This window comes from Grus americana, chromosome 9 (assembly GCF_028858705.1).
Source record: "Grus americana isolate bGruAme1 chromosome 9, bGruAme1.mat, whole genome shotgun sequence".
In the NCBI taxonomy this organism is placed as follows: Eukaryota; Metazoa; Chordata; class Aves; order Gruiformes; family Gruidae; genus Grus; species Grus americana.
The window spans coordinates 28,945,851-28,959,692 of NC_072860.1; the positions used below are offsets into that span (position 1 = coordinate 28,945,851).

Sequence of the window (13,842 nt, forward strand, 5' to 3'; positions counted from 1 at the left end):
GCACCCTGCACGCTGCAGCCAAAAAGGTACAACATATAACAGACACAGTGCCCTGCTCAGGGAACGCCTTGACGGGGAAAAGGAAGTGCCCAAATGCAACCAGATGCTGCAGAGGGGCCCCGGGGCTGGCAGGGGTTCTGCGTGTTACCTGCCCCGCTGCGTTAGGAACAACAACAGAAAGAAGAAAAACGCTCCCCCAAAACCAGAACAGAGCAGCGCAGCACTGCCAGCTTTAGAGGAAAACTGGAGAAATAAAACCCTCTGAAAACTCCCTTTTGGGAGAGCAGACAATCGGACGCGGCAGCCACGCCAGCCTCTGAACCCCCCGCCCGCCCAATCAGACAGGGGCTGGGAAGAGCTGAGCGCTCGTCGCCTTGCAGAGAGGTTCCTTCTGTCACCTTACACCCGTCATCGAGTGTCAGAGGACGCACGGAAACGCTCCACAAACTGCTCTACTTTCCAGCTTTTTAAACACGTCAGCGTGCGCGCTGGAGCTGTAGAGGAGCGGACGGGGAAGAAAAGGCTGTGCGGCATCTTTCAGGACACGAGTGCCTCGGGGTTTGGCTGCTGGAGCTCTGTGAGGAGGGGGCTCTGCCGAGCGGGGCTGGCTGGGCGCCCGGGGCTCTGCCGGGGAGCTCGGCTCTTTGCCGTGCCGATGAGGACCTCGCCGCTGCCTCGCTGAAAGCTGCGTCCCTTAGAGGACTTCGCACGCCACCATGCCAGCCCAGCAGAAAAAAATTCTCTTTTGCGCAGCCGGGGTGCTGAGCTTTGCTTGCGCGCTGGGGACCGCGGCAGCCATCGGCACGCAGCTGTGGGTTAAGGGGACGATACTCTGCAAGACGGGCGCCCTGCTCGTCAACGCCACCGGCCAGGAGCTGGAGAAGTTTATTGGCAAAATCCAGTACGGGCTTTTCTACGGCGAGCGCGTGAGACAGTGCGGGCTCGGGGGCAGACCTTCCCAGTTTTCATGTGAGTAACAATGGCATTTGAATTATTTAACACCGCGCTGCTCACGGCCGGGGAGCAGGAGACAGCCGCCCCCGTGTCCCCTTGCTCATAGGCAGAGCCTACCAGCACAAAATATTCTAAAGCAAATGCTGTCGTTACGGTGTTCTGATCTTCAGGTTCGAATGACATTTTTTCTGATACGAGCCACGCTAACGTTTTCAACAAACTGTATTTCAATTATGCAGATATCTACATTTCAAAAGATTTATGCTATTCCTTTAAGAAAAGAATATTTTTTGGTTTTCAATTAACCTCTGCAATCTTCCTCTGTGTGCGTGGCAACGTTACGTCCTCCGTTCCCTCGTGAAAGGACGAACGAAACTAGCAGAAATCTCGTGACAGCGCTGAGGCATGGGTACGGTTAGCTGCTGCTGAGAGACAAAGCGCCCAAAAAGTTAGCAACCCGCTGCCTTAATCGGAAGAGCGGCTGGCTGATGGGAGCTGGCGCTCGGTCGGTCGATCTGCAAACCAAACCTGGCATCTGACGTACAGAATTTTATCAAGGGCTGCTAGCACTGGCTTTGCTTTACCTGTAATATTCATAACCTATTTATCTTCAAGGATAAGAAGATCAATAAAATGGTCAAGCGCACACACGGTTTGGCTATAGCAGCACATTAAACAGACAATAACAAGCAGCCATTTGTTACATGTACAATATGCCACCTGAAGTTATTACAAAACACAGTTTAGAAGCGTTCCGCTAAGACAGCGCTGGGAAACTGCTCACAGGAGTCATTAAAGGCAAGGCGAGGTTACCAGATTAGCTATCAGAAATTATTTACTTCATAGTATTTTTCCAAAGTAGTAGACCAAATTCATTTAATATAATGTTAAGATTTGCCATCTCTAATTAAATTCCATCACCAGCCTATTTAGACAGCTGAAGTTCTCCTCGATTGCTTTGTTTGCCGTCACCGCGCGCAGATATTCCACCCTGCCGCTTACAGGCTGCGGTGAATTTTCAGAGGGCTCTACTGAATCCCGCTGGAATTAGTTCGCTGCTGTGGGGGGAATCGTTACGAACCAGAGCTGAGGAGGCCGGCGGCAGTCAGCAGCTCCGTGCCTGGGGCTTGGCGGGGTTCGTTACAGACAGAGCCGTGACGCACAGCTGAACTGCTGAGCGCGAGGAGGAGACGCGGCTGCAGCCCCAGGCCAGAGCCACCCCCCACGGGCAGCCTCGCGCGGGCCCTGGCCGGGTGCGCACCCCAATGCCCGCAGCTCCCTGCCGCGGGACGGGGCCCCGCTGAGCATCCCCAGGATGGAGCCCAGCTCAGCATCCCGAGGGTGGAGCCCCACTGAGCATCCCTGGGATGGAGCCCCACTGAGCACCCCCGGGAAGGAGCCCAGCTCAGCATCCCCAGGATGGAGCCCAGCTCAGCATCCCTGGGATGGAGCCCCACTGAGCACCCCCGGGAAGGAGCCCAGCTCAGCATCCCCAGGATGGAGCCCAGCTCAGCATCCCTGGGATGGAGCCCCACTGAGCACCCCCGGGAAGGAGCCCAGCTCAGCATCCCCAGGATGGAGCCCAGCTCAGCATCCCCGGGAAGGAGCCCAGCTCAGCATCCCCAGGACGGAGCCCCGCTCAGCATCCCCAGGGTGGAGCCCCGCTGAGCATCCCCAGGGTGGAGCCCAGCTCAGCATCCCTGGGATGGAGCCCCACTGAGCACCCCCGGGAAGGAGCCCAGCTCAGCATCCCCAGGATGGAGCCCAGCTCAGCATCCCTGGGAAGGAGCCCAGCTCAGCATCCCCAGGACGGAGCCCCGCTCAGCATCCCCAGGGTGGAGCCCCGCTGAGCATCCCCAGGGTGGAGCCCCGCTGAGCATCCCCAGGGTGGAGCCCAGCTCAGCATCCCTGGGATGGAGCCCCACTGAGCACCCCCGGGAAGGAGCCCAGCTCAGCATCCCTGGGACGGAGCCCCGCTCAGCATCCCCAGGGTGGAGCCCAGCTCAGCATCCCTGGGATGGAGCCCCACTGAGCACCCCCGGGAAGGAGCCCAGCTCAGCATCCCTGGGACGGAGCCCCGCTCAGCATCCCCAGGATGGAGCCCAGCTCAGCATCCCTGGGATGGAGCCCCACTGAGCACCCCCGGAAAGGAGCCCAGCTCAGCATCCCCGGGACGGAGCCCCGCTCAGCATCCCCAGGGTGGAGCCCAGCTCAGCATCCCCGGGGCTCGCCCCAGCCCCGCCACGGGAGGTCCCCAGGCAGGGAGCAGCAGCAGAATGAATCGGTGGCCAATTTGGCGCCTGTGAAGTCACAGAAAGGTCGCCCACAGTGACCCCGGTGTGCGGCAGGAAGCCGGGCACCCCTGGCTAATCCGTAGGGGCTCGGTGCGTGAGGTGGGTTAAACCCAGGCAGGATGGAGCCCCCACGCCAGAGAAGCCACAGTCGAGACAGGCCCTTGGCTGCTGTTTCTGATCGTTTCCACGTATTTGTTACTTGGATGCTTTTAAACCACTTTGTTGATGTGCCTTGCGTTCAGGCTCCCGTCTGTACTTTTCAGCTTGTTGGGGCTGAACTATTTCAATGGACCGCTAGTGTGATGGCAGCAGTAGTTGCAAAAGAATTTCAGCTTTGTGGGCGGTGTGAATGTTACAGGTATGAGAGAGAATTCAAATGGGCAACTTGTTTGTGATGATTTAATAATATCAATCGTCACATATTTTTAAATATCTCCAATTTTTAAGGTAAGCTCTGGATCTGTGCAAGCACTGCAGAGCATTTTCAACCAAAAGTACGCCAGGGTTAAAGGAGTTTGCTCTCACTGTGGCCACACACTTTCCGTCCGTGCTCTCAGAAATCTCACGTAACCAAGCTTTCCCATCCAAGTGTCTACCAGACTTGCATTCATATGTGTTATTTCAACAGAGCACATAAACACAAATGTAACCAAAGAAGAGAAATAATACAATGTGAAGTGTTTAATTAGTCACAGCTAAGCAGCCCACTTTGGAATGGTAGAAAAACCCCACAAACCCTGAGTGTTCATACGGAGCTGCAGAATCCTACTGCACAGGACAACATTAAAAATTAATTTCTTTAATATGAGTGCCAAATGTACATATTAAAAGAACTCCAGGGATTTCAGGAATTGCATAAAGAAGAAAACATTGAAAAAGTAATTCACTCAGCATCAGGAAATATCACCGTTCTCATTTTCAGACATAGATAATGAGGCTTGAAGCACGTGCTTCAATGCCTGTTCCCAGGGTCTGAAATCAAGGCTGGATTTAATCTCACGCCCGAGACTCCTCGAGGCAGAAGCGGAGCTGCTGGACGCCCAGGACGGCGCAGCGGCCTCCCCACAGACCAGCCCGGCCCACGTCCCGGCCCACGGGCGCCGCTCACGGCACATCACCGCCTGCAGCAGCGGGGCCGGCGGGGCTGAGGCACAGCCCAGAGCCCTCACCCCCCCCAAAACTGAGCCCAGGCTTGCTTATCAGACCGTTCCTTTACCTTTTCTTCTCCTTCCGTACAAGCCGAGCGTTAATAGTGAAATATTTCCGTAGGTCTCGCTCGCAGTACGCAGGGCCGGCTTTGCCTCCGTCAGCTTTCGCTGGCAGCTGAGGCTGGAAGGAAGCATCGCAGTCCTCCTCACCAGTTGTTCTCAGATCAGCTTTTATGTGGATTAAAAAGCAAATGCAACACTTACTTTAATAGGATTTATATTTAGAACCAAAGATTGGGCGGCTTAGCAAAATACGCCTCTGCTGGAAGCGTTCGCTGCAGAGAGCACGAGGGAGGGAGGGAGGCTGGTTCACGTTCTCCGGCCGCAGCAGAGCCGTCCCCCCGTGAGGAGACCTCGCCGGGAGCGTCCCAGAGAGCGGGGCGACCGGACGCACCGCGCGCATCCCTGGCTTAATGCTCTGGAGTGCACTGCAGCGTGTCTGGGAAGAGAAGGCACGGAAAATAGGCTAAATGATTTAGTTCTATGTTTGTTCCCATTAAATGCTCCCCTCTGACCGCTATATCTCTTTTAATTGTAAAATGAATTTGCGCTGCCAGCAAACCCGGTTCGGCTGGGGAAAGCCTTCTGCTCCATTTGCTCTTGCTGATTCTCATCAGCTTCTGGGTCAGCGGTTCATTTTCTAAAGGTCACCGGCACGCATACCTAACACGCAGTTTCATTCATTACGATGAAGGAATGCTTTTCTTTCAAGACAACAGAGCTGCTGGAACTAATTTTTCCCGATACGTCACATATAAAATTTTAATGACATAAACCACTATAAATGCAGGTGCCAAGGGAAAGATTCGCTACAATGCAGTAACGTGCTTTCTTAAAATAAACAATACAAAATTGTGTTATTAAATACCCAGTTTCGTACGTTCTCCCAAAGGATCAGGTAGCGTTGCAAGAGCCAATGCTGTTCCTTGCAGGAGTTCAGCCGTTGCGTGGCCAGCTCAAATGGTACCGCAATAAAATCGTGCTTTGTACCGCACTAACGGCACACCTGCCTCTCGTGCTTGTAAATACGTGAAATATGTAATATAAGGTCCAGTAAACACAAGGTCTAGTTTCTGAAACATGCTTTGTGTTTTACTAGGGCAATATAAGGAATTTAAGCACCAGTGGCCAAACTGGACAAGAGGTAGCCACCAGCAGGAGCGCAGGCAAATTCTCCCTTTGGGTAACTCGGCAAATTTAGCAGACGGGTAACTGCTCTGTGCGTGTCCCGGGCCGCTGGGTCCTCCGCTCTGCTCCCAGCCAGCCAGCAGCAGCGCGAAAGGTGATATTTATTTAACGCAGCTCACAAATAGTTTTCAAACGTCGGCTTCATTAATTTCCCTTTCGTTCAGCCAGGGAGATAAATTGACTGGAGGGCGCATTACCTGCTTCTCTGTGCTGACTGCACGGCAAGCTGCGGAACTGTTTGCTGGTAAACATTTTACAAGGTAGAGTAATTTATGTGAGGCTTTTGTACTCTCTGCACGTTACAGCTGCGGCGAGGCAGCGCCGAGGCGTTATTACCGCCGCTTTAATCGTGCCCCTGTGGATCAGGAGCAGTTAAGTGTGTTTGATGATTCCTTCTAAAATACCCGTTGTTGCCAAACAAACATGAACGATTCAAAATTATTCTCTCGTACCGAGCCTGATTGACTATCCCCTGTGCCCTAGCTAGGCAGGAACACAATTGGAAATAGCAGCTAAAAAGCCGCATAAAGGTTTTTAAAATAACGTATCCCTGAATGTTTGCATCCGTCGCGGCGCCGGCCGTTCCTCGGCTGGAGCTCAGCACAGCCTCGGTCCCTCCAAGGGCAGAACCGCACGCGCCGTTTGGCTGCCGCTTCCCGCTGTCCCCACCCGCGCCGGGGGCTCCCGCGACCGGGACGAGGGATGTGACGGCAAACACAGCTGGCACGAGAGTTCCCAGCTTTAGGAAACCGAAAATCACGCGGCACGCGGCGGAAGCGTTACACGAGCTGCCTAATACGCGCGCGGTACTCACAGCCTTCTCGGTCCCGAAGAACCGAAGAACCGGTGTCTCCCCTGCCGGCGGGAGAGCTGGCAGGGCGCGGGGCAGCACCGGCACGCTCCTTTTATTCGTTCTCTCTTATTTTCACTTGGTATCCCACTTTTTTATGGTAAGAGTTCTCCGTTTCCTCTCATTGATTTACCATCTTCCCTTTTTGGCCTTGGGCTTCCAGACACAAAACATTGCACAAGTGTTTTACTTGGGGAAATACAGGGGAGAAAATTTTGATCATACAAAATTCACTTATTCTTTCAAAATTTCATTCAGAGGGCTTGTTGTGAATAGCTCTTTGCTGTAACCTTTGCAATTTTCTCCCTCTGTAGTATCATATTTCATTTTAAAATAATTTAAGAGACTAATGTATGTACAGAAATATATCCTTTTTCTATTTTTAAGGATTTTTATCAAAACACCTTTTTTTTTTTCTATTTTCTAAAAATAGAAAAGTGCTGAGGGACATCAGGTAAGAAACCTCCTATCCTTTTAGGTGTCTACGTGTCTCTCTGGCAATAACTGCTGGTGGATTTTTCACAGGGAGTCTCCATCCCATAAACAACTTCACACGTTATTTTCCCCAGATATCATACGTTCTTGGAGCCTTGAGCATCTCCCAGCAATGCGCAGCGCACAACGCCTTTGACCTGCCAGCGTGTCAGCACCACGGCTTCACTGATCATTTTCTGCTTCTTCATAATTAGTGCGGACCTTTTAACTTACGCGTTTATTGCTTAAGGTTTTCAGAAAAAACACCCAGGTATTTTTAGCCAAAATTTGGTTATAAACTTAGCAAAACAGCGCTGCACAACTCGCGTTAACGAAAGCGGTGGGATCGCTGCTCCGCAGCAGAACGGAAAGCAGCATCCCCGGCGGGAGCAGCTCGTTGCTTCCCCGGCAGACGGGCAGACCCTGACTCCGTGCACTTGAGACACGTCAGACCCGAACAGACCTAAACAAACCGCACGCACTACTCCAGACCGCAGGAGCGCACACCCGAGGCTGAGCACGCCTCCCACGTCACCAGCCCAGTCCTCCCCTCGCTCGTCCGTACGGCCAGGACTTCGATGCTCCCGAGGACTTTGTCCGTCACGCGGTGCCCGTGACATGGTCCGGACCACGAGGCCGGTGCGAGGGAGAGGGGCCCTGAGGGACCCCGGTGCCCACGGGGGCTGCCCAGCCTCCCCCCTGCCCACACGCCCACCCCGGGAGGGGGACCCAGAAGGAGCATCCCCCGGGAAGGGGAGCTGCCTCACCCTGTCCTGGGTACCGCAAGACACACAACGCACGCGGTCAGGGTACTGACACAGAGTCGGGAGCCTCCCGTCCTCACCCGACCCTCCCCGCACCTCTGTCTTGGGAAATAAAATAAGTACAAGACTGTACTGACCAGAGCAACCCAGCCTGAGAAACGTGTTTCGTGCGAGTTGCTGAGCGCTGCAGGCAGGGTCAGGTGTGAGAGCGACGCACACGTTAATCGTAACCGAGCCCAGAAGCTGGTACGGACCCAGGCAAGCAAATAAATACCAATTGCCCTCCGTTCAGTGAACGAGCCAAGCAGGCGCAATCTCATTTCCAAGCACGCGTCCCTCAGTGGGACCTCACGAGCAGCAGAGGGGCTGCTTTGGGATTTACTGTCGTCCCCCCCAGGGAGATGAGGACCCGGCCAAGCGTCCAGCTGAGGGGCGCGAGATCAGACCCGTAACACAGGCGCTGTCAGCAGCCTTCACGCCACCGTGCAGAGCGGTGCGAGGGGGCTCTGCTTCCTCAAATACAGCTTCTGGGTTTTTTTCTCAGCATATGCTGTTCGCGTTAGGGACCAAACGCCACCCTGGCAGGCGGCAGGCACGTTACCCTCCAACCCGCTTCCGCGTGCCCTGGTTCCTGAGGAAGGACTCGCCCCCAAAACCCCGCAGTGCCGAGTAGCACGTACAGGTGCAGAGGGGTTTGTTCTGCCCGCCAAGGCCCCGGGCGGAGGGAGCAGCCACCGAGGACGCTGATGCACAGCGGGTCCCCGGTGCTCGAGGAGCCGGAGGCGCTGGGGTCGCACCCTGGAGAGCCCGCGCAGACGCCAGGCAGGGACGGCCCTGGGCAGGGTGCGGGGACCGCGGAGGTGCCGTTCCGCATCCCGCAGCGGGTATGGCCGGGAGGGGGGAATAACGTGTGTGGGGAAGTGCCCTCGGGAAGGGGAGGAGAGGATTTCCCTGGAGCTGGTGTTTCCCTCCTCGCCGGCCTGCACTTCTGAGTGTCACAAAATGCTTTTGCCTCCAATCATCCATGAAAACCTGTTTCTAGTTAATAACTTCGCTTTCATCTTTGGTTGCGTTCGGAAGAGCACAATTTAAAACAATTATCACAAACCAGCAAGAGATCCCTGCCCTGACTTCCAAAACAACTCTGCCTAACGTGTATAGTAATGTTTTTGTTCCTTTTTATTTTCAGTTTTTCCAGACTTGCTCAAAATTATCCCTGCAAGTATCCACGTTAGTGTCATTCTCTTCTGTACAGCACTGCTCGTCTTTGCTCTGGTGGGAGCAGGTTTCTTCATGTTCAATGCTTTCGGCAGCCCGTACGAAACTCTGCACGGCCCCGTCGGGTTGTACCTCTGGAGCTTCATCGCATGTAGGTACCACCCCACCCTCAGCCCACCAGGCTAAAACGTGCCCGTATGTAGCTACTTGCGACGACCGATTTATCGGTGTAGGAGGCTGCGTCCGGGACCGTGGCTGCATTGACTCTAAACTGGCAAAATGAAGCTAGGCAGAAAGGTGGATGATTTTGCTATAGCAAAATATGTTTTTTTCAAGCTGGCGTTAGGAGATAAAATGCCGAAATCCTCCACGAGGGTGGGCAGCGGGATGGGTGGGGCGAAGCCGTGGCAGGCAGCCCGGCATCCCCAGCCCTTCTCCATAAGCTGGCAGAAAAAGGGGACGGAGCCCGCACGCCCCGGGGACCCGGAGCGGGGGCCACATCGCGGAGGCACGGCACACGGTCAGGACCGGGAATTGCGCCGGGGGTGGGGAACGAACAGAAAAAAGTCAGTGATGCAACTGCTCCTGTCCACCAAGATGGGAGGTTTCCAGCCGTGTAAGCGAGATCACCGCTTACACCAGCAAGACTTTCTTGAGGAAGGAATTGAGAAGCAGAAAGGGAGAGACTGCCAGCAACTCCCTGCAAAAGTGGTCTCTGAAAATGCTGCCCACAGGGATAACAGACCATCCCTGTGTCTCTGCCGCTTACGGAGAGGGTGAAGCCCATTCTCTGTGTCGCTGGCTTGGCTGACAAGGAGATCTACCATTATTTCACAAGGTATTACATATTACAATCATAATTTAACAAAGGACTGAAGTACGTATTTATCTTTAAACGTGCAGGCAGTTCAGTTACGTTCAACGGGACGGTGGGCAGCTTACAGCTGAAAAAGAGCGCAGATACGTTGCTGGATCAGGGCACTAAAGCAGCCGTGTTAAATATTATGGGTCCTAAGCCAAATTCAATTAAAAATAATCCCTGTTCAAGCCAAGTTACGGGGGCCACAATAACATTATCAGTATGACATTTGGTTGCGACGTACATGGCCTTGCCGCAGGGACTGCTGAGATGGTGAGCGTCTCTCCTTCCGTTGCAGGTTCCTGTGGTTGCCTCATCATGATTCTCTTCTCTTCAGAGGTGAAAATCCATCACCTTTCGGAGAAAATCGCTAATTTCAAAGAGGGAAGTTTTACATTCAAGACTCACAGCGAACAGTTTGCAAATTCATTCTGGATCATCCTGGTTTGCTCCCTGGTGCACTTCCTGAACGCCTTGTTGATACGAGTTGCTGGATTTGAATTTCCCTTTTCAAAATCAAAAGATTCAGCGACAACCACTGGAGCAGTTGACCTGATGTATTAGAATTACATCATTTAAGAACATTGAAAGCACAGAGGTTCATCACTACTGCATTCAACAGCCGCCAGATGTACTAGCTTTTAAGTGATTAGCTCTAAAGACATTTTAAAAAAGTGAAGGTTTCAAATAAATGTCAATATGGAACATGCAGTAAACAAAAGAAGACACGCTATTTGGTAACGTCTAGCTCAAAATACCCTCTCTTTCTTGGGGTAAGACCTTATGAAGACATCTGCTTTTTTTCCAGTAAGTTATTTGAAAAGTAGCTGGTATGAAGAAAACTAGGAATATCGATAGCATTGAACCGGACATGGAAAGTACAATAAATGGGTTGCAATAGAGGCAGACACGATCACCAGCAGCAGTTTTGCCCTTTAGCCCTGCGAAGGCAGGGATGCGGTTGGTACCGCGGCAGAGAACAAGGATGCCCAGCAAATCTACAAGCACCGAACAAGGGAAAAGAGAACGCACGGGCTTTGCCCGTAACACGCGTCAGGCCCCATCTCGAAAGCACAACGCTGAGAAGGAGCACAACGCTGTAGTAAGTGCTTGCGGGACAAAACCCAAACACCTGAACCCACCACTAACACCTTAAGCTAGCATCGCGTGCGCGGCAATGCCATTGTTCCTGTCCATAAAGCTCTCTCGGGGGGGTTAACAAACCAAACGAACTCTTGGAGCCCAAAGTCCCGAAAGCCACCGTCCCCCTGTGCGATCACTATAGCTGGGGGCTTCGTGACCTCGGTTAGCAAGGCACACAGAGCGAAGCAGGACGTAGAGAAGATGCCAAATCCTCCCTCCTGCTTGCCCGAGAGAGGCAGCCTGGCCTGGTGCTGCCGAACAGCCCCTCTGCAACGCACCAGGGCGGAGAGACAGGAATGCAAACCAGGCACCTTTCACGCTGGGCTGCATCCTCCCAAAGCCTTGCGGTCAGAAGGACGGAGCACCCTGCCCAGAAAACAGCCCTGCAGACTCCCTCTCATCAAACACCACAAGTAAACAGAACCAAAGCCCTTGGCAAAGGGCAGCGACGGAATAACACAACAGACAGGCTTACAAGGCACGCCGCAGCTCGGCAGAGAGCGACGGAGATACGCGAGGTTCTCTACCTCAAGGCATGCAGGAAGCCGGAATGGACAAACACGTCAGCCCTTGCACCCTTAAACTTCGACAAGTCAGTTAAAGCAACCAGACTGCTCATCCCAGCCCGGTTACGTACGGATAGACCAAAGGAGCAGTATGCCACCAAACACTACCTCCGTGGGACGGCGCGGGTGCCTTGGAGGCGAGGTGCTCCCTGCAGGACGTGGGGATGACGTTCAGAGCGAAGACAAGAGGAGGTGCCCGGGGGGACAGGCTCTGCACCAGCAGCCCCGTGCTGCAGCCTGCTCGCACAGCTGCAGGTGAGGACAAACCCACCCCACAACCATCATCACCTGTGGTGCAAATCAGGCCCCGGTACCTGGTAGGACTCACCTCTGAAAACTGTATGCGTCAAGCTCCAGCAACTCACAGGATGACCCCTCTGACACTTACGCCAGTTTTTATACTCATACTATGAATGCAAAACATTGCTGGGGTTTTGTACAGGGTTTGTCACCTGCACCCCTCCTCCACAACCCTTCCACAGAGCAGCTCTGCCCCCCGTGCCGTGCCGTCTGTTCCCCGGCTGTAAGTGTGTAAGGGCTACTGCGAGTCGCCACAACCCCCGTTTTTTTCCATCATTTTATTCTTAATTAATATGCACATTCTTCTTAATGTTCATGTATCGTCTTAACGCATCCTTTGTTTTACAACTCATTGTATCGCTTACTGTGCAGCCGGTAATGAGAAGTAATGTCTCATCCCTGTGTTCCTGATGTTTCATGAAGCTGCTCTGCGGGGAAGCTCTGGAGCAGCTCTGGCATTTGGCAGCGTACAGGATCGGACGTACGGACCACTCACGTGTGCGTGTCTGTCCTGGCACGATCCTTTGCCAGTCCTGGGGAAGGAGCTGGCCCAAACGTGTAAAATACAGAGTTGCACAGAGCTGTCTCAGCGCAGGAGATAAACCCACAGCACCCTTTTGCTGTGCAGGAGAGAGCAGCCCCTGACCTGGGTCCAGGCATTTTCATGGGGGGATCACCTCACAGAGCCCGGTTCCCCCCACACCCCATCCCCCCCCACTCCATCCCATCCCCACCCCATCCCGATCCCATCCCATTCCACCCCACCTCACCACACCCCATCTCACCCCATCCCATCCCCATCCCATCCCCATGCCCATGCCCAACCCCATCCCATCCCCATCCCCATCCCCATCCCCATCCCACCCCATCCCCATCCCATCCCCATCCCATCCCCATCCCCATCCCATCCCCATCCCATCCCCATCCCATCCCATCCCCATCCCCATCCCCATCCCATCCCCATCCCCATCCCATCCCATCCCCATCCCCATCCCATCCCCATCCCCATCCCACCCCATCCCATCCCCATCCCACCCCATCCCCATCCCATCCCCATCCCACCCCATCCCATCCCCATCCCATCCCCATCCCCATCCCCATCCCCATCCCATCCCCATCCCCATCCCATCCCATCCCATCCCCATCCCCATCCCATCCCATCCCATCCCATCCCCATCCCATCCCCATCCCCATCCCACCCCATCCCATCCCCATCCCCATGCCCATGCCCAACCCCATCCCATCCCCATCCCCATCCCATCCCCATCCCACCCCCATCCCATCCCCATCCCCATCCCACCCCATCCCATCCCCATCCCCATTCCATCCCCATCCCATCCCATCCCCATCCCCAGCCCATCCCCAGCCCATCCCCATCCCCATCCCATCCCCATCCCATCCCATCCCCATCCCCATCCCATCCCATCCCATCCCATCCCCATCCCATCCCCATCCCCATCCCACCCCATCCCATCCCCATCCCCATGCCCATGCCCAACCCCATCCCATCCCCATCCCCATCCCATCCCCATCCCACCCCCATCCCATCCCCATCCCCATCCCACCCCATCCCATCCCCATCCCCATTCCATCCCCATCCCATCCCATCCCCATCCCCAGCCCATCCCCAGCCCATCCCCATCCCATCCCATCCCCATCCCATCCCCATCCCACCCCATCCCATCCCCATCCCCATCCCATCCCATCCCCATCCCATCCCCATCCCATCCCCATCCCACCCCATCCCATCCCCATCCCCATCCCCATCCCATCCCCATCCCATCCCATCCCCATCCCATCCCCATCCCACCCCATCCCATCCCCATCCCATCCCCATCCCCATCCCCATCCCCATTCCATCCCCATCCCATCCCATCCCACTCACAAGCCTGTGGCCAGCTGTTGTTTCCATTTGTATCCAGTTCCCAAGGCAAACATAGCAACTTCTTAGCAAAATAAAAGTGGGGAAATATTTGTGTGTTTGACCAGTGAAAGCAACACTCAGACCAAGCGTGACCTGCTCA

General features: G+C 54.5%; 1 protein-coding gene across 2 annotated transcripts; it reads left to right on the forward strand.

Annotated features, from left to right (window-relative positions):
* The first annotated feature begins 557 nt into the window (after positions 1 to 557).
* Positions 558 to 10,373, forward strand: CLRN1 (clarin 1). 2 transcript variants are annotated; one of them, XM_054835327.1, is made up of 3 exons: positions 558 to 969; positions 8,922 to 9,101; positions 10,069 to 10,373. In XM_054835327.1, the coding sequence occupies exons 1-3, from the start codon at positions 717 to 719 to the stop codon at positions 10,371 to 10,373; spliced, it is 738 nt and encodes a 245-aa protein (XP_054691302.1). In that variant the 5' UTR covers positions 558 to 716. The 2 variants fall into 2 exon arrangements, with proteins under 2 accessions (XP_054691302.1, XP_054691303.1); XM_054835328.1 differs by having other exon boundaries at positions 10,108 to 10,373.
* The last annotated feature ends 3,469 nt before the right edge of the window (positions 10,374 to 13,842 follow it).

Bases quoted from the DNA above. Each gene is read 5' to 3' on its own strand.
- CLRN1 (XM_054835327.1), top strand. From the start codon at position 717: ATGCCAGCCCAGCAGAAAAAAATTCTCTTTTGCGCAGCCGGGGTGCTG. The intron at 970-8,921 runs GTGAGTAACAAT...TTTTATTTTCAG, and splicing joins CAGACCTTCCCAGTTTTCAT to TTTTTCCAGACTTGCTCAAA. The intron at 9,102-10,068 runs GTAGGTACCACC...GCCTTGCCGCAG, and splicing joins CCTCTGGAGCTTCATCGCAT to GGACTGCTGAGATGGTGAGC.